The 21,336-nt window shown below is 40.6% G+C and overlaps 1 protein-coding gene across 1 annotated transcript in view; it reads left to right on the top strand.

The window, feature by feature from the left end:
• The window catches only part of CENPE (centromere protein E), an 86,051-nt gene that overhangs the window by 45,787 nt on the left and 18,928 nt on the right, over window positions 1–21,336 (top strand). Inside the window, exons 32-47 of the mRNA XM_018558978.1 lie at window positions 62–190; window positions 2,234–2,479; window positions 2,594–2,968; window positions 3,457–3,579; window positions 4,157–4,471; window positions 7,199–7,513; window positions 7,730–8,170; window positions 9,908–10,012; window positions 10,096–10,368; window positions 11,403–11,507; window positions 11,736–12,008; window positions 19,083–19,397; window positions 19,680–19,844; window positions 20,392–20,556; window positions 20,665–20,880; window positions 21,057–21,281. Of these exons, the coding sequence (XP_018414480.1) occupies window positions 62–190; window positions 2,234–2,479; window positions 2,594–2,968; window positions 3,457–3,579; window positions 4,157–4,471; window positions 7,199–7,513; window positions 7,730–8,170; window positions 9,908–10,012; window positions 10,096–10,368; window positions 11,403–11,507; window positions 11,736–12,008; window positions 19,083–19,397; window positions 19,680–19,844; window positions 20,392–20,556; window positions 20,665–20,880; window positions 21,057–21,281 (3,786 nt within the window). The remainder of the gene's footprint in view (window positions 1–61; window positions 191–2,233; window positions 2,480–2,593; window positions 2,969–3,456; window positions 3,580–4,156; window positions 4,472–7,198; window positions 7,514–7,729; window positions 8,171–9,907; window positions 10,013–10,095; window positions 10,369–11,402; window positions 11,508–11,735; window positions 12,009–19,082; window positions 19,398–19,679; window positions 19,845–20,391; window positions 20,557–20,664; window positions 20,881–21,056; window positions 21,282–21,336) is intronic.

Here is a 21,336-nt window from a genome sequence, read left to right as displayed (position 1 = left end):
TATAATGCTGGCGTTAAAGGTATTTTTACAGTACCTGTAGTAAATGGGTTTTGTTTCTCAGTCCATAGAAACACAAGACGAACTGCGGAATGCCCTGGATGAGGTGAAGGAAAAGTCCAGGCTATTAGATGCACTGAAGTCACAAGTGGATGGCTCTTACGGCCGAACAAATAACCTGGAGAAAGCTAAAGTAAGTAATAAGTTATGTTTTTACTTTAGCAGCTTGGATCTTTTTGGATCTTTTTTTTTTTTTTTTTAGATGAACATGTTTATTTAGAAAAATTGCAGCACCTTCCACACTGCCTAAGCTTTGTTTAGAAAACTGATACATAATGATTTGAAGTTCTTCTGTGTCCAGACAATGGACATTAAACAATTTTTTTGTATTTTTTTTGAATTTTTTTTTTTCTCCATTGGGAAACACAGGAAGTCAATAACTATGTGGTTATATTGCCCCTTGTAAGAGGAATGGACACTGGGAAACAAAAAAAAAATGCAGACTAGCCCAGGATAACACCCTCCTACTACCAGCATACCTCAGTGTTTTGCTAGTGTCCTAGGAAGATTGATATCTTTGCTTAATTTCTGCTCAGCATTTTTTTTTTTCTCTCCAAATTTTTCCATTCACTGCTGTTTGAACTGGTCTCTACAATGGCAGCTGGATCAGCCTTTCCTCACTTTGGAGTGCTTTACCTGAACCCTGCCACTGGAAGTTATGGGGCTAGCTGGGAAGTGACCTTCTGACACTTAGTTCTGCATTAGGTGCTTTCCTGGAAGAACCGCAAACTCTCCTCTCCCAGTCTTGTAGTGTTCAGTCCCGGAGTTGCATGATTCTGCTTCTCAATGAGTCTTGGGGTTGCCGCCTTAGAGATAGTACCATTTGCGCAGTTTCACTCCAGACCCCTACAAAATAACATTCCAAGGTTTTGGGACAAGTAGGTTCAGGTTTGGACAGACCGGTTTGTCTGGCTTCTGGGGTCAGGTTTTACTTTACTTGTGGCTCAGGAATTTAGCTCTGCAATCCGGGAAGTTTTACTTTCCATCTTTTGGTAGATCCTCACAACAGGTGCCATCCTCTCAGGTTGGACACATTTATGTTCCAGCCTTGTCTAACATTTATATCCTAGATGTGGACAATTGGCAAACAGACTTCCTCAGCGTCTGGACCTAAGTTAGTGATTCCTAAACACGGAGGTGTTCCATGACCTGTGTCATAGTTGAGGAGGCGGGGGGTGCCGGATGTGTTAGGGAAAGAGATACCGACAGCAGACATGATGGGTCTGCTAATGCTGTGGAGTTCTCTGCCACTGGGGTCTTTTTCCTTAACACGGAACAGTCCCTGAATATGTTCACCTATCCAACAGGCACTTCTGCGACTCGCATGACTTCTGGGTTTTTTTCACAATGAAGAAGGTCTCTGCTCTTACGTCCTTGTTCCTGAAACCTTTGGCTTTGTTTAGGATGTCTCCGTGTGGCTGTTCACTCCTCAGTGACAGTGTGTTGTGGGATCTGAATTTGGTTCTCTCTGCACTTTAAAAACCCCCATAAGATATATTCCTCTTTCCACCATTACCCATTAGTTGGTGTTTCCTGTTGCCATACCCTCTGTGATGTGTGTGTGCCCAAGCATTATCCTCTATAGAACCCTTTTTGGTCTTGCACAAGGACGGGATGGTGTTGAGGCCCAGAACTTCCTTTCTACCTAAAGGTAGATTTGGCCTTTTTGCCTTAACCAGGACATCATTCTTCTGCCCCTCTACAGGATTGCTGAGCAGCATTGTCCGATAGTTTTCCTGCTCCCTCCCGTTCCTCCCCCTCCTTGATCCAACAATGCTGGATGAAGGTGACAGTCCTGGCTGACAACTAAGAGAAGAGGGGATGTAACAGGCAGTGCCTGCAGAACAACTTCAGCTCTGCTGTGCAGTCCTGTGCCTTCTCTGATCTCCTCTGTGTGAGCGTTTTCGAAGTAACATAAAGCAAAAATATTGATCCCAGACCTGCTGCAAGCTAATTAGGTGATAGAGTGGAGTAGTAACTGTCAGCTTGTGCTATTGTGAATGCCAGCAGCTGGACAGGAGCATCGTCTTTCACACAGAAGCCAGCTACTACACGAGAAGTTAGTGAGAATAAACAAAAAAAAAATATTGGTTTGTGTAATATCCATCTTAAAAATCTTGCTTTGTTCTATATGTACTGTATATTAAATTATAATGCTTTTCTTTTGTTTCCCAAGGATAAGGAAACGCAAGACAAGGAAGTACAAGTGCTCTCAGATTTGTTTGCAAATGAAGAAGAAATGAATGAATCAGCCAGACTAGAAGTAGAAACCGAGAGAACTCTTTTAAAAGAGAAAATTGATCATCTACAGCAGCAAATCCACATTATTTCTCAGGAGAAAGAACAAAATGAACAGTTAATAGATGCCCTTCAAGCAGAGAACTTTCAGCTGGTATCTGTTGCGCAAAGACGCACAGAAGATGTAAGCATGAGATGAGAATGTATAATTTTAAATGTATGCTAGAAATGGCAGTAGAGAGTAGTATATTTGTATTTATGGAGATGTATTTTCTTTGTCTATACTTTGTTATTGTAGGAGGTAGTACAAAGCAAAGATACAGAAGATTTAACAAGTGTAATTGAGAAGCTGAAGGAAGAACTGGAAAATACAAGCCAACAACTGGCAGTAAAGGACCAAGAAGCAAAGCAAGCTGCTGAGAGATTAATGGATTTAAATAAAACGGATCAACATATGGCTGCATTAGAAATGCTGGAGAAAAATCTAGAGCACAGTAGAATCTTATTGGAAAAAATACAAGAAGAGAAACTGGAGCTTTCAGATAAACTTGGCTCACTCCTGGAAGAGCTAGAGAAGGTGACTTGTTACAAAGATGACCTGCAAGGCAAGCTGGAAATTGTACTGGGTGAAAATGCCAGCCTAAAAGAAGTCCTAGAAACTGCATCAATCTCGGTATGTCACTGTAATATTAACTCAAGAGGTTGTCCACTTTAGGAGCATGAGCGTGAATGAAGAGAAGTGAGCTGTCAGTTTTTATCTGTTTCTACATCACACAGAAGCATGAGATAAAAAACAAAAACCATACACTGTGGGAGGTAGACAACTGAGCTGTGAATAATAACACAAAGTGATACTTAAAAACAAACGTAGGCAGAAGAACTACACTGCCAGGTTTTTTATTTTTATTATAATCCTGGAGCCAATTATGTAACTTAAACCAAAGTCACATAATTATGAGGGAAAAAAGATCCTGGATTGCACAGACTAGCCCCTGAATTCCATATTAATTTACTGGTTTTGTTGTCTTGGCATTCTGCAGTTCATATCATTATGATTTGGCTTTCAAAATGGGCACATGTACAAGAGATTTGTGAAATGGTAGAATTTTGTATCTTTTAAAATATTTGGTTGCTCTTCATCTGAGATCTTCTACTACACAGGAGGAGCTACAAAGATGTCACGAGTTGCAGCAGCAGGGAGCTCTCATGAACGGTGCAAGAATGGAGATTCCTGGCAGTGTCTCTGTACAGGACAAAGATACCAGCACTGACTTGGAAGAACAGGTATACCATTCTTTTCATATCCACAGTGAAAAGGTAACTGCCCAGATAGCAAGCAATTGAGCTGCAAGTTTGAAAATGACTTGCTAAACTATTGCTAGACTTGCCAACTTCACAATTTTGTTGCACAATTACAGCAAGTCTGCATTGCAAGTCTCCAGATTAACGTGCTTTGCAAAAGTGCTGTACACTTGCAGAGCTCTTGCTAAGACCTGCAGGACTCTTGCTGTAGACTTGCCAAGCAAATTTGCTACAAATTCAAAAAGTGTCAACTAGAACTTGTGCTGCAAGTCTACAACTTGCCAGGAATGTGTGCAGCAATTTAACAAGAATTACAATTTAACCCTGACACAAGTTTGTGGCAAGTTATCCTTGCTATCTGGGAGGTTACAAAAACCAAAGATATTTTTTTAATGTACAGCCCATGGTGTTTAACTTTTATAGGCAGTGCTGATGGTGTGTACAATCCATTTGAGGTTTGCTCACTGGTCACCTAATACACAGTAACTAAAGAAGACCAAAATAACTTTTTTTTTTTTTTTTGGGATGGCCTCTAATTGTGTGCCTTATACTGTTGTAGGCTCATGATTTGCAAGAACAGCTGTTACAAAAGACTTTTGAATATGAACAACTTCTTCAGATAAAAAACAAACTTGAGGAAGACAAAAACAGCCAGAATTGTGAATTGGAAAACCTAGCAAATAGCATGACAGAAGCACAGATAAGTCTCGAGTCTCTGCAGAATGAAAAACATCAAACAGAAGAACAACTTATTGACCTTCAACAAAAACTGAATGCTGCTGCCCAGGATAGACATGATCTAGAGATCACAAATGAAAGGTTAATTGCAGAAATGGACCAACTTAAAAGCAATCTAAAGGAAAATGAAGAAATGGTAAGTTATTATACGTGTTACATTGCTTTAACGTGACGCTAAACTCAGAAGTTAAATCCTAAAAATGCATTTGCGTGGCTTAAAGGATATGTAAACCCTCAGGGGTGTTTGCTTATATCTACTTCTAGCATTTTTAAGAATTAACACCTGAGTTTAGTGTCCCCTCAATAACCATTTCTGTTTGCCAGTCCTTGGCATTGACATCACAGGGAGTGCTAATAGCTTTGTACAATCCACATGAGGTATACCCTCCAGCCATTTAATACAGAATAACTAAAGGTTTTATTACATACAGAGCATTTATTTTCTCTATTGTCTATTGAGGGACACAGCTCTGAAGAATTCTGAGATGTAGGGTTTATGCTGCTGCCTCTAGGAGAAATTGACGCTAGGCAAATAAGTAAAAAGCCTGTCACTAAGTACATAAACCCTCCAACCTCAGACCTGCCAGTTTTGCTTAGTGTCCTCAGGAGAATGGATGTCACTTTCTCCTAGTGTAGTCTTTTAGTTTTATTTCTTAAAAGGGACTACTACTAACTGCTAGTTGATTCATACTAGAAAATGTTAAATCCTGTGAGTTCTCACTAGCTAGCCGACATGACTTGGAGATTATTGCCGCATCAGTTTAATCCTTTGAGCTTCTCTATTCCTCAAGATGCAGGTTGTCTCTGGTCTCAATACTTATGACTCGCCCTGCGCTAGTCCTGAAACAGATCGTTCCTAGTCTCAGTACTGATGCTTCGTCGTATGTTCCTGTTTTTATTTAATGGTCAGTCTAGTATTAACATGGGGATTCCGATATGTCCAAAACAGTGCCATAGAGTTGTGAGTAAAAACTGTATTTGCCTTTTTCTTTTTCGTTCCGGCTTGGAGAACTTTTACTTTAAAAACAGTCTCCTCCTCCTTCCTTTTGGAACTCAATGTCCTAGATGGTGCCAACATTCGAGGACTTCGGCAAAATGTCTCTGTTGTGGTGGTTGGCATCCTCTGTGTTGACGATCGGGAAGTATTTTTCTTCCCACAACTTGGAAGATTGTCACGATGGACACCGGCCTTGTGAGATGGGGCTGTCTCTTGAATCATCTGTCTGTGCAGGGTTGTTGGTCTCCAGAGGAATCGAAACTTTAGATTTATGTTCTGGACAAGAATTCCAGTCATTCTTATTGCTTGAGTTTGGCCTCAGTGTGGTATGCCAATTTGTTTCATCTGTTGGCAGACGATCCCTGGCTTCTTCCAGGTTGGCCAGATCTGCCATTTAGAGCTCTATCTTCCACCGGCCAGGTTGCAGGCTCTAATGGCCTGGCTGTTGAAACCCTGGTGTTGAAAGACAAAGAACTTTCAGATTCTCTTATTCCGACTATGCTTAAGGCTTGTAGATCTTCTACGTCTTAGATTTTGTATCATACATGGAAGATTTATTTTGGTGTGGTGTTGCCACACGTGCTCTTCTATATTGCAAATTTTGTCTTTCCTTCAACTTTGGGTAGATCAACATTTAGCTCTGGTACTATAAAGGGTCAGACATGTGCCTTGTCAGTCCTTTAACGTCGTCTTGTTTAATTCCTTAATTCACACTTTTATTCAGGGAGTTACTTGTGTAGTTCCTCCTGTTAGGTCTCCTTTTCCTCTATGGGCCTTCAACTTATATCTGTTCTTCAAAACTTTCTTTTGAACCTATACAAGGCATTTTGTCTTGTTATCCAAAAAGGTTGCATTTCTTCTGGCCATTACCTTGGCTAGAAGGATTTCCCACTTGTCTTGCTTTGTTTTCTAAAGAACCCTATTTGGTTCATCATAGGGACAAGGTTTTGTGAGACTAGATTTTTTTTTTTTTTTTACCCAAGGTAGTCTCCGCTTTTCACTTTGTCCTAGGAAAATGTCTCCTTCATTTTGGATGTCACGCAGGCTATTAGTGTTCATCTCTGAGCCATGGACTTTTTTTTTATTATTTCAGAAAAGGTTATTCAGTTTCTAGATTCCACTTTTATTTTATTTTTTAAGTGAATTAATCGGCTTCTCATTCAAGCTTATTAGTTCCTCTTTCTGCTCATTCTGCTACGGCAATTAGTACTACTTGGGTATTTTCAAGTCAAGCTTCTGCTACTCCAAACTGCAGGGCTGCAACTTGGTCTTCTGTTCAAACTTTTGCAAAGTTTTATAAAGTCGATGTTTCTGCCTCTTCTGTTGCTACATTTTGGTTAAAAAAAGTTTTTCAGGCAACTGTTAAGTGTACTTTGACAGTTCATTTTTTGTTTGCCCCTTTGTTAAGGCTGCTTTTGAACGTGCGAGATAGAGAAAATAGGATTTTGTACTTAACTTTATTTTTTTATTTTTTTTGTTGGAGTCCATTGAGGGACACACCTCCCTCCACTCAAATTTCTTTGTACTGCTTGCAACAACCGGCATTGGGTAAGGGTTATGTCCTTGAAGTGTCAGGCTTTTCATTTGTTTGCCTAGTGTCCATTTCTCCTAGAGAGAGGCAGCAGCATAACCCTACATCTCGGAACTCTTCAGAGCTGTGTCTCTCAATGAACTCTTGAGAAAAAGATTTTACGGTTGGAACAAAATCCTATTTTTGTGAGTCTCAAAACAACTGGTAAGTTATTTGAACCTTGTCTTCAAGAAACCCTATTAGTGTCAAGACCTGTATAGCACTAAATGATGGGAACAAATCTCAAAATATATAGATATTTTTTTTTTACCTCTCCAAAATGTTTAATTTTGCAGGATTCTCTTTTGCAAGAACAGCTGCTGCAAAAGACCTTTGAATATGAACAACTTCTTAAGATTAAAAACAAACTTGAGGAAGGCAAAGACAGCCTAAACTGTGAAGTGGAAAGCCTAACAAATAGAATGATAGAAGCACAGACAAATCTGGAGTCTCTGCAGAATGAAAAACATCAAACAGAAGAACAACTTATTGACTCTCAACAAAAACTGAATGCTGCTGTTCAGGACAAGGATGATCTGGAGATCACAAAAGAAAGATTAATTACCGAAATGGACCAACTTAAAAGCAATCTAAAGGAAAATGATGAAATGGTATTTTTTTAAAACAAATTGCTACATTGTTATATAACCTTTTTAATACCCAATTTTGTTTACCCAATGAGCCATGAATTTGGTGATGCAAACTTTTTTTTTTTTTTTTTTTATAAAGAACTGTTTTAGTGTCTTACCATATTTACATGTCACAATGGTGGATGTATAGGAAAGCGTTTTTATAATTTATATACTAAAATGATTTCCTTTACTCAGGTATTGCATTTAAGACAAGAAATTCAGCAGAGAACAGAGTGCCCACATGAAGATCTTGAGCAAGCCCAGCATGCGTTAACAAATGAGCTCGCGCAAACTATGAAAGATCTTAAGAGCACAGAGACCCAACTGGAGGCTCTTAGAAGTGAGAAACTTGACACTGAGCAAAAGCTTCTCCATCTTCAACATGAAATGGAAATAGTCACCCATGAATGTGATGATCTAAAGGCTTCACAAGAAAGTCTAACATTAGAGAGGAACCAACTTAAAGAAGCTCTAGAGATGAATACCAAAATGGTAAGGACTGAAGAGAAGCTTTTCAGTCTTCAGGAACACGTGGAGGTGATTACCAAGGAGAGAGATGACTTGCAAGCGGCACTGCTGAGTCTACAGTCTGAAAGAGACCAGCTAAAAAAAGATCTGAGCGAGAACATAGAAATGGTAAGCAAGCTGATATTTCAAAGTACAACTAAAGGCTCTTGTATGGCAGTCTAAACAAGTACCAAATCCAGTTGCTATGAGATGCTCAAGCCTCGTAATGTAAACCAATATTTTTCTTGTTCGTTGAGGGGCACAGGGTTCAGAGACAATTGGGTTATACTGATACCTACAGAAGGATTTCACGCTGTCAGTGACCAGTCAGTATAACCTCTCCCACTCCCAAGCATATCCCTGTTTTTGTTTGTTTTTTTGCTAGTGTCCTAAAAGGCAGGTCATCTTTTCTCTGAGAAAGGTTTAACCTGATTTGGCATGGGGCAAATGTAATCCTCAAAAATGGATCAAGGTGTATATTGGGAAACTACAGACCAGTCAGCCTAACTTCAATAGTATGTAAAAGTATTCGTCTGTCTGAATAGAAATGTCAGAAGTAACAACCAGCATACATTTATGAAAGGCCGTTCTTGTTAGACCAATCTGTTATCGTTCTGTTAGGAAGTGTGCAATAAATTGGATGATGGTAGACCGGTGGACATCGTTTATTTCGATTTTGCGAAGGCTTTGTATACTGTACCACAGAAACATGTTATCTATAAAATAGGGTCTACCGCAGCTGAAGAAATTGTATGTGCAAGGATAGGAAACTGGTTGCACATATGGGTCCACAGAGAGTGATAAATGATTCATCTCTAAATGGTCTAAAGGTATGAGTGGTGTGCCCCAAGAATCTGTCTCTCGGGGCCATTGTTTAACCTGTTAAAAAAAAAAGATATGGACATTGGAATTAGGGTTCAATTTCAGTGATTGCCGATACCAAATTATGCATGCAAATAAATTCCTCACAGGATGTGGCAAACGTAACTTTGTTTTTACCAGCCTTTCCTTTTTTTTTTTTTTTTCAACATTTACTTACAAGGTGCTTGAGCTGACCTCTATACGCAACTGTCTGGTTTGGCATATCCTCAGCAATAGCTTTGGAGGCTGTACCTGGAACCCGCTGGGCTGGATAATTGTGGGGGATAGCCTGGAATGTGTCTTTGGGCACTGGGTTCTGCATTTTGGTCCTTTCCAGATCTGAGTGTGTGTGTTGGCCATGGAGCGCTTTCTGGGTCCAGAGGTGTGGCCTCTGGTGTAGTCCAGTCTCTGATGACTCACTTTGTGAGTAAGCTGAGAACTGGGAGGTAACGAATTAAGACCATTGGGCACCATTATTATGCCTATTTTTTCCATTGTTTTGTGCGGAAAGGGTTCATGCTGAAGGACTGAGCGAAGGTACATTTAGGTAAGGGGGGTATCGATCATGCTCTGTGCCAGTTCAGCATGAGGTAAAATCTTCTGCTACTGCTCCTAGTTGCAAGTGACATAGGGAATTTCCTTGGTTGGGCTTTGCTGTCTGCCTACAGTAATCCAGCTGAACCTATTCTACTTTCCAATAATGGGCTTTAGGCATAGAGATCACTATGGCTAAGCCCATTTCTGGGTGAAACATGTCAGAGTAAAGAGGAACCACAGCCGCACAATGTGTGCTACAATAAACTTTTTCAGTGCAGCTTGCGGTTTGCGACTAGACCTTTTTTCTGTAACTACATATTTACTACAAGTTCTAATTTAATGGTTAGTACATCTGCCAAAAAGCATATTGTAGAAACGAATACCACTAGCTAAAATAAAACTTGGTTTATTTCTGCAAATTATAAAAAATATTTTTTTATAATTTATTTTTTTTCCTCCCCCTTTTAGTCTATTAAAACTCAAGTAGATCTAAGGAGTACTCAAGAGGAACTTCAGCACCAAAGAGAGAGGATCAGTGAATTGGCAGAAGAGAGAGCCTCTTTAGAACAGAAGGTATGTATTAGTTATGTTTTTACATGTAAATTCTTTTACACATTATTATATTTTTTACGATTTTTCTTCTGTCTTCCTACAAGTCCTCTTCGCTAGAGAAAGAACTGCATGAGACCGCTGTTGTTTTGAAAGAAGTTACTTGTGAACGAGATGATCTTGATCAGTCTAAGCACACATTGACTTCAGAGGTGGATCAGCTTTTACAACAGTTAAAAGACAAAGAGTTATCTTTAGAACAAGCAGAGAAAGAAAAATCTGAGGCCTCCCAAAAACTTTTTGAGCTTACATCGGTGCTAAGTAGTATGGCGGAGGAGAAGGACCAACTAAACTGCTCCAAAGAAGATGTGGAAAAACAGGTATTTTGTCAAAGTCTGAAATATTATGCCCCCACCCAAAATGTATTCCATTCAGTGCCTCCAGATGGACAAGAGCTGCCCAACCAGTGAAGGAAAGAAGTTTAGTTTTTTGTTTTTTTGTATTTTTTTTTCACCCTATTTACTTCTAAAATGTTAAGATATTGGTGTATTTTAGGATTGCATTAGATCAAGGGGAGTGAAGTATAATTCAAGGATGTCCAGTGAATAAAATTTTCTGTTGTAAAGCCGACAGTCGGCTCTACAAGTTTAAACAGAGTCCCGGCGGCAAAAGTCGCCGGGAGTCTGTTTAAACAGCCCCGATGCTGGCGACGTACACTGTACGTCGTCAGTCACGAAGGGGTTAAGCCCAGGTCCACATCGCAGTACAGACAGAACGGTCACTCAGTTCATATGCATAACGCGGTCCGCCATTTAGGCTGCATTCACATCAGCAGCTGCTGGTGTGTTTTTTTTCACAGACGCACAATCCTGGCGCATCACTGTTTATATATTTTAGTTAGAAGTGTTGGCAATCGCAGTCAGTGTCCGGTCTGCCATTTAGTGACGGCTACATTAGATCATAAAATTAAACTAGTACCCTAAATAATATTTCACCAATTATCAGGGTGTGATCTTTAAAAAGAGAAAAGGAAGTGGTGCCCTGCTGTCTTAGCAATGCAGCCACTTTTTATTTGTGCTCAAGAAAACGTGAGAATGTAGTTTATTCTAAAGATAAGTGACTGGGTTTTGGTTACTTTTATCAGTAAAGGTTGCAGGCTTAACATTTAACAGAAAAATTCAGTTCTAGAGTTCTTTGTAACTTAAGATCTACTGATCTTTTCTCATGCATTTTCCATGGAAACTGACCCTGTTTTATTTCTTCATTTGCTTAAGTTTGTATTTCCCAGTTTGATGGAGTTAGTTTAGATTGAGTTTCATGAGATGGAAAAGCCAGTGGAGGTTGGTTTCCTTTTGTCCTTTAACTGAACTTGTATAGAAAGTTTAAACAGTAAGATTTTTCTTTGTCTTTGTAGTCTTTTGAAATGCAGAATGATATTAGAAAAACTCAAGAAGAGCTTCAACAGCAAAAAGAGAAGGTAGAAACTTTGACAAGCGAGATTGCCCTTCTTGAAGAAAAGGTAAGTGAGAAATAAGGACATTAATTACCTTTTTTAGAACTTTTCCACTTTTATTTTAAATAGTTTTTTTGTTTAGATCCCCACTGCATGATAAGGCAAATCCACTTGCCCTGTAGGCATTAACCAGATTCTAGGGTTTGTCTTGTGAACAATGAGTATATTATATTATAATTTTTTTTGTATGTTCTTTATACCTTTTTATATTTTCATTTTTGTTTTGTATTAAAGTTGTCTTCACTTCAGAGAGAATTGCAAGAAAACATCACTCTTTTAAAAGCAGCTGTTGAGGAAAAGGAAATGCTTGACCAAGCTAGGCAAAACCTTTCATCAGATTTAGAACTGGTTATGGAGTCTTTGAAGAGTAAGGACACTATCTTGGAATTAACAGAGAGCGAAAAAAGGATAGCTGCCCAGAAAGTACTTGAACTAACTGAGGAAGTGAGAACGATGTCCCAGGAGAAAGAGCAGCTCCAGCTATTAAAAGAAAATTTGGAAGGGGAGGTAATTTTAACAATTTCTTTCAGTAACTGGCATTTTATTCCTTTTTCTTTACAAGTTCACCAAGTTCCCCTGCTGCCTTTTATTGAGTATGGGATAATGACCTACAATAAAAAATAAAATAGGTGAATATTAGGGCATTGCCATTCACTTAAAAAACAAAATAGATACAATTTGGGATCAGATCACCACTGTGCAGTCACCTTCCCTTATTAATGTACCAGACCCACCATCACACTTGTTACTCTCCTCTTTTGAAACTGTCACCACAGAGGAGGTTACAAACACTCCACTGAAACCGCCCTCCTAAAACTCACTAATGACCTACTCACTGCTAAAAGCGAAGGCCACTATTCCCTACTCTTGCTATTAGATCTTTCTGCTGCTTTTGACACTGTTGACCACCTGCTCCTCCTCCAAAAAACTCCAGTCACTTGGGTTACAAGACTCTCTCGTGGTTCTCCTACCTATCTAAGCGCTCCTTTAGTGTCACCTACAATTCTAACTCCTCCCCTCTTCCTCTTTCTGTAGGGGTCCCCCAAGGCTCTGTCCTTTGGACCCCTTCTCTTCTCTATCTACACCTCCTCTCATGGTCAGTTAATAACCTCACATGGCTTCCAATACCATCTCTATGCTGATGACACTCAAATCCTATCTTTCTACTCCACAACTCACCCCCTCAGTGTCCTCTCGTGTCACTAATCTACTATCCGACATATCAGTCTGGATGTCGCAACACTTCTTAAAACTCCAATCTTTCAAAAACTGAGCTCTTGATATTTCCTCCCGCCCTTGCACCTTCCCCCAACTTTTCCCTTGAGATTGTCAACACAACTATCCATCCCTTCCCCCATGCCAAGGTCCTAGGTGTCATCCTTGACTCGGACCTCACCTTTCTTCCCCACATCAATCACTATCCAAATCCTGCCGCCTTCACCTTCGTAACATCTCCAAAATACGCCCCTTCCTCACCAAACACACCGCAAAATTACTCATTCACTCCCTTGTTATATCTCGTCTTGACTATTGCAACTCCCTCCTCATTGGCCTTCCACTACACAGGCTATCCCCCCTTCAGTCTATCATGAATGCAGCTGCCAGACTCATTCCCCTAACCAACCGCTCAGTGTCTGCAAACCCTCTCTGCCAATCCCTACACTGGCTTCCACTCGCCCAGAGGATAAAATTCAAAATATTAACAATCAGTTACAAAGCCATCCACAACTCTGCCCCTGGATATATCTCAAACCTGGTCTCAAAGTATCACCCTAAACGTCCCCTCCGCTCCTCCAAAGACCTCCTGCTTTCCAGCTCCCTTGTCAACTCCTCCCATGCTCGCCTCCAGGACTTCTCTAGAGTCTCTCCCATCCTCTGGAATCCTTTACCCCAACCTGTCAGTCTGTCGCCCACCTTGACTGCCTTTAGGCATTCCCTAAAGACTCATTTCTTCAGGGAAGCCTATCCCACCTCAACCATCACATTCTCAAACAATTCATCCCCCCACAGCTACCTCCTCATGTACCACTTCCCCCTCCCTTTTAGATTGTAAGCCCTCAGGGGCAGGGCACTCCTTACCGTCTTGATTTGTATTGTGATTGTAATGTCTTCTCTCTATTGTAAAGCGCTGCACAAACTGTTGACGCTGTATAAATCCTACCTTTTGTGCCTTAATACCAAACATTTTTTATTTTTAAAGAGTATGTCTTTTGCTAAACAGCACTCTCTTATTTTAAGAAATTTTAGTGTAGAGCATTGGTTACTAGATTTCCCAGCCAGGCATGTATTTTTTTTTTTCCCCCTCTATCGTCCATTGAGGGACACTGCTCTGAAAGAATTCTGAGGTGCAAGGTTATGCTGCTGCCTCCAGAAGATGTGGACACTAGGCAAATAATTAAAAGCCTGCCACTTTAAGGACATAACCGCTCACACCTGCCAGCTTTGATTAGTGTTCTCAGGAGAATTGATGTTTGCTTCTCTCCTGCTTTATTAAGGTGCCATACACTGTACGATTCTCGTACGAGAATCGCGGGAAATCCCGCAATGGTACAGTGTATGGAAGGCGTGCAACCGTTTCTACTGTACGGTCGCACGTCTTCCGTCGAACAAGCAGGCTTGAAAACCCGCCGAGAATCGTACAATTCTCGGCGGGTTAGTGGCCTGCTTGTTCGACAACTGCCGAACGGGCCAGTGTGCGCACGCGCACACTGCCCGTTTGCAGTGATCGGAAGCCCGCCCCTCACTGCGGTCATCGGAAGCACGATCTGCCCGTCCAAGATGGGCAGATCGTACGAGTTTTCAATGAGCTTACGACCATCGCAAGACAAAGGTCGTAAGGTGTATGGGCACCTTTTTATTTTAGTTTATTTTCTTTGTTGAAAATTCTACTACCAAAAGTTGCCAGTTGATTCATACCAGATATGATTAAGGTATTCTCTCTTTTTTAATATATTATGGCTGAGTGTTTTCACTGTACAATATCTCCTTTAAGGCTGGGTTCACACCTGAGCGTTTTTTTATGCTCGGTTTTCAGCTTGGTTTTTTTGTTTAGTGAAACGCGTGTTTCACTGGCGGTATGATTTTTTTTTTTTAGTTTCACTTTTAAACTTCACGCCGGCTCTGCCCCCTACGACGCGGCCGCTAGCAAGGGACGGAAGTCGGCAGCCGCCGAAGACACCGCAGGGATCGCGGACAAGGTAAGACCTGTGCGCTGTATTCCCGAGTGTGGCTCAGGGTTACCGCTTTGTTAACCCCGATCCACACTCGGGAATACCAATGGAAACGCGCGGCAAAACGCCCCGAAGAAGCTCCTGTACTTCTTTGGGCGTAGAGCGTTTTGCAGCGCGTTTCTACGCGCAGTAAAACGCCCAAAGGCAATCATTGGTTTTCACATGTTGAGCGTTTTACAGCGTGTAGGAATGCGCTGTAAAACACCCAGGTGTGAACCAGAAATCAATATTTTCCATGCTCTTTTGCATAACTGATTACATCCAGTTTAAATTTTGCAGAGTAAGACAGCCGCTTCCTGGTATTGGTATTTTTACTGGGATTTTTTTTTGTTTTCTGACATTTTATGGTCTCGGAATGCTCCGACATTACCGCTCCCTGTTGCATCTGGGCACTGGCTACAGGCTCTCCGCAGCATCAGCTGACGTCGGGTACATAAGGCTCATGATTGGAGGAAACCTGTTAGCTTGTCTCTGCAATCGGAAGTTTCACTCGTGAGGCTAGTTTGCAGAGGTATCGGCAGTTTCGCAACCGCGATTCTCCTCTCGGCCCCCCGTGTATAAGACGCCCCTCCATTTTTCGGTAAATATTTTTATGAAAAAGTACAGTCTTATACACGGAAAAATACAATACTTTTCCTGTTGCTTCTTTAAGAGGCCGCGACTTCCACTTGCAAACTTCCTCTATGCCCTCATTTTAAACCAGTTTTAAATGCAACCGTAGACTGCAATTTTGCGTGATTTTCTGCGGCAGGTGGAACAGCGTCTCCTCTACCTTTCTTTTCACACTGGTTGAGGCTGTGAGTAATATTGATGATGTTGTGATGCTTGGATTTTTCTGTGTTTACAGATATTTCTGTATCTAAGTGGAGGAAAGAGGTGAGGTGTGGATTTCCCCAGGAAAGAGGAGAGGTGCGGCCAGTGCTGTAAACAGGTGCCATGTGGTTCACAGGAAGGCTGCCAAGGTTTCCAGCTAGTGCGGGACTTCAGGCAGCTGCTTCTGTTTCAAAAATTTAAATCACCAGTATTGGTGCATTTTCACAGGTACAAGTACTACTGAAAATGCCCAGTATCGGCGAATCCCTAGTTTTTACTCAAAACTGTTTACAGTTCCCAAACCCTACAGAAGCCTTCAACTCTGGATTGACTGCTCTCAATAAGTTTGTCCGTATTCGAAAATTTAGGATTGAATCCATTTGGTCAGTTGTTGCTTCTCTTCGATGGGGAATTTTTTGTTTTTCATCGACATAAAAGATGCGGATTTATGCGACCCTGTTTTTCCAGCTCATCAGTGTTTTCTTGGCTTTGCTGTAGGCAACCTTCATTATCAATTTGTGGCTCTTCCCTTCGGTCTAGTTTTGGCTCAAAGTTTTTCCAAAAGTCCTTGCTGTGGCACTGAGGATCTTTTGTTGCAAAGGGCATTCCGATTATCGGATACTTTAGATGACTTTTTTTTAACTTTTGTAAGCAGTCTCTTCTGATTCTGGATCTCAAGGTCTCGATGGTACTAATGGGGTCTTCGGATGGATTTTAACATTTAGTCCTCCCTTGTTACGTTGGATCACTTGGAATATTCTGTTGAATCCCTTTCAAGCAAAGATGTTCCTGCCTCGGGAAAAGTTGCAGAATGAAGTTCAATCACTTCGGTCCCATCACTGATCCTAAATGAGAGTTCTGAGTTTGATGGTGTCCACTTTTGAAGCGGTATCATTTGCTTAGTTCCATTCCAAACCTTTACGGCGGAATGTTCTTACAGCGTGAAATAAGCCTCTTCTGTTGCTGGACAGGATGATTGGATTGAGTGCTCCGGCCTCAATGTTGACAACGGTGAATTTCTTCCCATAACTTGGAAGATTGTCATGGATGCCATTTTTGTGGGATATGGCACTGTCTTGAATCATCTGTCTTTGCAAGGTTTTTGGTCTCCAGGGGAATCCAAGCTTCTGATCTATGTCCTATAGTTGAGGGTGATTCGCCTGGCATTGTTGCATTGTTTCATTGTACTCTTCTTCTGACTCAGATCTGGTCAGACAGTGCCGAGGCAGTGGTACCTACATTGATCACCTGGGGGACAACAGACTTTCGTCTGGATCTGGGCGAATGTTCCCCATTCAGAGGTGTTTCAACAACTTTGTCTATTACCTCATCTGCTTTACAGGATACAAAATGAAGGAATTCCAGTCTTTCTCCTCCAGATTGGCCTTGCAGGGTGTAGTATGATTTTAGTTTTCTTTTGACAGACTGTCTTTGGCTTCTTCCAGATTGGCCAGATCTGTTATCTCAGGGCCCAATCTTCCACCCTGCTTCTCGGTCACTAACTTGAATGGCCTGCCTCTTGAAACCCAACTGTTGAAAGACAAAGGAATTTTAGATTGTTATTCTGAATGTGCCTAAAGTGCGTAGATCTACTCGTACTATTTATCACCGTACGTGGAAATTTTAATTTTCCTGGTGTGAGTCCTTTGGGGTTTTCCCCACGTGTTTGTTCTTTATTGCTAATTTTGTCTTGCCATCAACTTATGGTTGATCAAAGTTTAGCTCTAAGTACCACAAAGGGTCAGATGTTTGCCTTGTTAGCCTGTTCAACATCAATTTGATTCTAATTCCTTGATAAAAAAAAAAAAAATTTTATGGAGTTCCAAGTGTGGTTCCTCCTGTGTTAGGTCTTCTAATCCCCTGTGGAATTTGAACTTGGTTTTATCTGTTCGAGAAAACAAACCCCTCCTTTTGAAAATTTTTGCCTGTTCAAAAAGGCTGCCTTTTTGTGTCTATTCACTTGACCACAAGAGTTTCTGAGTTGGCTATTTTGTTTTGTGGAGAACGCTATTTGGTTCTTCATAAGGACAAGGTTGTTTTATGACTGTAGGTTTCCTTTTTAACCAAGGTGGTTTTGGCCTTTTTTAAAAATGAAGGCATTGTTTTACCTTCACTTTGCCCAGCTCCTGTTCATCCCACAGAAATTTCTATTCATTGTTTGGATGTCGTGGGGGTTTGGATCTGTCAGCCACAGCTTCCTTAAGGCTGGGTTCACACCATTTTCCAGATCAGATCTGACCAGTCTCCCTCCCCTCATTTCCTTTCATTCTGCTGGCTACAACTGGCAGGTGGGAGGGATTATGCTTTTAAAGTGGCAGGCTTTAAATTGTTTTGCCTAGTGTCCATTTCTCCTGGAGGCAGCAGCATAACCCTACATCTGACAATTCTTCCGTGCTGTGTCCCTCAATGGACTTGGAGAAAGTGATTTTAAGAACAAAATCCAATTTTTGTTTTTTTATTTATTTTTATAGGCTGGACTTGTGGGTAACATTTACGTGGTTTTTGCGGCTTGTCGAGGGCTTTGTTGGATGTTAAGAGCATGTTTGTATTTATGGAATCTTGTACGCATGTTCATTGTGTCCTTTTTATAAGGGAAGCTGAAATGGTAATATATCTGTATATTTGTTTACCTACCAAAGGATTGACAGTGCTGTCCAACCACACTGCAAAGCTGCCACCCTTTTTCCTGTTTCAGCCTTACCGCTTTATGCCCCACCTGCCTACTTATTCGACAGTTTACTATGCTGCTGACTTCCTGTCAAATGAACAAGCAGGTAATGGCAAGTTGTAAAGTTGAAAGGATATAAACATGTCACAGAGCTTGATATACGGTTTGGCAAAGGTCTGTGAATCCATACAATGTATGAACAGAATTACTAATCTCTTGTAAGATTAAACTGTTTACATACCTGTGTTGGTTCCCCTGAGGTCCACTTTTAAGGGCTAAACACATGGACTTGTTTAACCTCATGCTACTGAGCAATTTTACTAGTCAGCGGTCCTTTCAGGTGAGTATATAGATTTTTCATGTGCTTTCAAGTGAGACCCAAACTGCTCAATAGTGAAGTGATCGTTCTTGTGTTTTTGTGTTCTTATGCAGTACTTGGTGTAAGAGCTGAAACTAGACCTAGACCCACTAAAAGATGTCTGAGCTGCCATTACACTATTTATGTATTTAAATGTTTTCTATTTTAACACATATATATATATTTAGAAATTTACTTTTTTTTGTTTTTTTTTAACTGGCATCTGACCTGTGTAAAATGGGATTTCCCAAAATATGTCTAGTGGTTTTTACATTACAAAACGTTTCTAGTTTTAGGTACCACCTGTAATAAGTTTTACTACATTTGCGACACAACGCTCACTTCTCTTTGCAGTCCACAGTCGTCTATCCACTTGCACGCCTCTGTGCCTAATGAATCTTGTGTGTTATTGCAAACTAATGCTCTGCAAATGCAAACAATGTGTTCCTTCTGACTGCTCTTGTCAGACTATTTGTGCCATAGTGTGATCACTTTTTTTTAAATTTATTTAGGCCACTAAGCTAAGGGAGGACTTCAAACAACTGCAACATCAGCATGCTGAGTTACGTGAGCAAGAGACCCAAAAATCTGGCAGATTAGAGGAACTGCTATTGGAGTTTGAGCAATTAAGAGAGAAGGTTACCCTTACAGATACAACAGCTCAGCAGTTAGAGATGGATAAGGCTGATCTGCAGAGAAAGGTTCAGCAGCATGAGCTGGAAGTGGCATCTCTCCACCAGGAACAGGAGCAATTCCAGCAACTGCTACAGAGGGCCCGAAGTGAAAAGGAAAATATTTGCACAAATCTTCAAGATCAGGAGAAAGCTGTAAGTGTGCAACTTGTTCATATTTAAATGCACTGTACTGTGTGCAACCTTACAAACATTTATGTCCTTTTTTAGTGCTTTTTTTGGCCTTTTTTAATTTCAGATGTATTTTGTTTTGCTTTCTATCTGTGTAGTTTGTTAATTTGTAGATAACAACATTATATAGTCTAAGTAGCGTTTTAGTCATTTTTTTGGTATAAAGTGAATTTATAGGACTTCATATACATCTGAACTATGTGATGACTGAACTCTGTGTTCGCTTTCAAATGAAATCACTTATAGAACGAACATTTAAAGGAGTCGCTAACAACCTGTCAGACAGAACTTGAGTCTGTCAAGAAGCAGAGAGATGAAACTAAAGACAATCTTACTGAAAAAGTAAATGAAGTAAATGCAATGTTACAGGAGTTATCTTCTCTGGAACAGCAACTACAACTACTGCACCAGGTATTTTTCCCCATTTAACCCCCCCCTCCCCCTCCCCCTTTTTCCTATTGGGCTGTATGCAATCTGGAGCAATATCGCTCAAAATCGCTCTGAAAAAAGGGTCATGTAGGAGCGACGAGCTACAAGCGATATTGAGCGACGAGATGTGAACAGCTCCATTGAAATGTATTGGAGAAGCTACATAGAGCGATATCGCGTGGAAATATGAGCGATATCGCTGCAAAAATCGCGCGATAAATCGTTCAATGTGAACGGGGCCTTAGGGCTGGCATAGGCAGACATTTCACAGAAGCCCTATACAAGTAGTGTGAATGCAAAATCAGCTTGGGAGGTGGGGAGATGCAGGTCAGGAAGTGGTCAATAGCATCTGTGAAAAACTACGAAGTGTCCCAAACTGGTTTCAAACAGTCTAAATGTACCAAAAAACTAAATGCATTTACCGATCTACACAATCCCTCCATAGGAGCAGGCTTTATTATCGCACTAGTTTACCATGGCAACTTACAGGTTTGGTTTGTGCTAATGCACTTTTGGGACTTCCTTCTAGAAACTAAAGGATGAAAGGATGAAAAATAATGAGCTTTGTGAAAAGGTCAATGACCTTGAGAAAGAAATCAGAGTTCTTCGATTAATACAGAACGAGCCTGAACAAGAACAAGATGAAATTGAAGAGCGTACTGAAATTCTACAGCAGAAAAATGAAGAGTTGAAGGTAATATACCCTGTTGTGTAGAAACATCTTTATTTTATATTTGCCATCTGTAAAGCATTTTCATGCAGTAAGGCATCTGGTGAAAGCAAAAGTTTGTCTTTTTTGCAGGACCTTATGGTGAACATTTCCACTGTGTATGCTAATCACTACCGTATACTAAGCACCCTTTCAGTGGAACTACAAGCTGAAGTTGAAGCACAGAAACAATCCATGAGTTCTATAAAGGAGTCGTTGTCTTCGACACATTCTAGAGAATTTGGAACTCTACAAACGGAATACATCAAACTAAACTCTCAGCTGCAGACTCTGGTCAACAAATTTAAGGTAGGATAAGTAATCTGCTGTCAGAGCAAAATCTGAGCTAGTCAAACCTATTTGTGAACCTGCTGTATCAGTATGTGCTGACATTCTGCAATCCATGCTTGAAGTGAGCTGTTTTCCTATTTTGGGGTGCAACTATTTCACCAATTAATGCATGTTTCTTATTTCTGATTTATTAGGTCATATACAGGACTGCCGCTGTCAAGGAGGAACAATATAGTTTGGTAAATGGCTATGAGAGGGACTTGTGTGTAGTACAGAAGAAAAATGATGAGATGCTGCTTCAGTGTCAGAACCTAGAACAGAATGGCACAAAGTGGTCTGAGAATGCAGCAGAAGAGCTTAAATTCTGTGAACTTGAATTCTTAAATCACCTGATCTTTAAGAAAATGGATGTAATGAAGGTAAAGTATAAGCTGTTTGCTACCTAAATAAATAAATTACAGTTCTAGTGCCAAG

Source organism: Nanorana parkeri, unplaced genomic scaffold (genome assembly GCF_000935625.1).
Source record: "Nanorana parkeri isolate BGI_ZX_2015 unplaced genomic scaffold, ASM93562v1 scaffold372, whole genome shotgun sequence".
In the NCBI taxonomy this organism is placed as follows: domain Eukaryota; kingdom Metazoa; phylum Chordata; class Amphibia; order Anura; family Dicroglossidae; genus Nanorana; species Nanorana parkeri.
The sequence above is the reverse complement of the archived record's forward strand: the minus strand, read 5'-3'. Positions and strand labels throughout refer to the sequence as shown.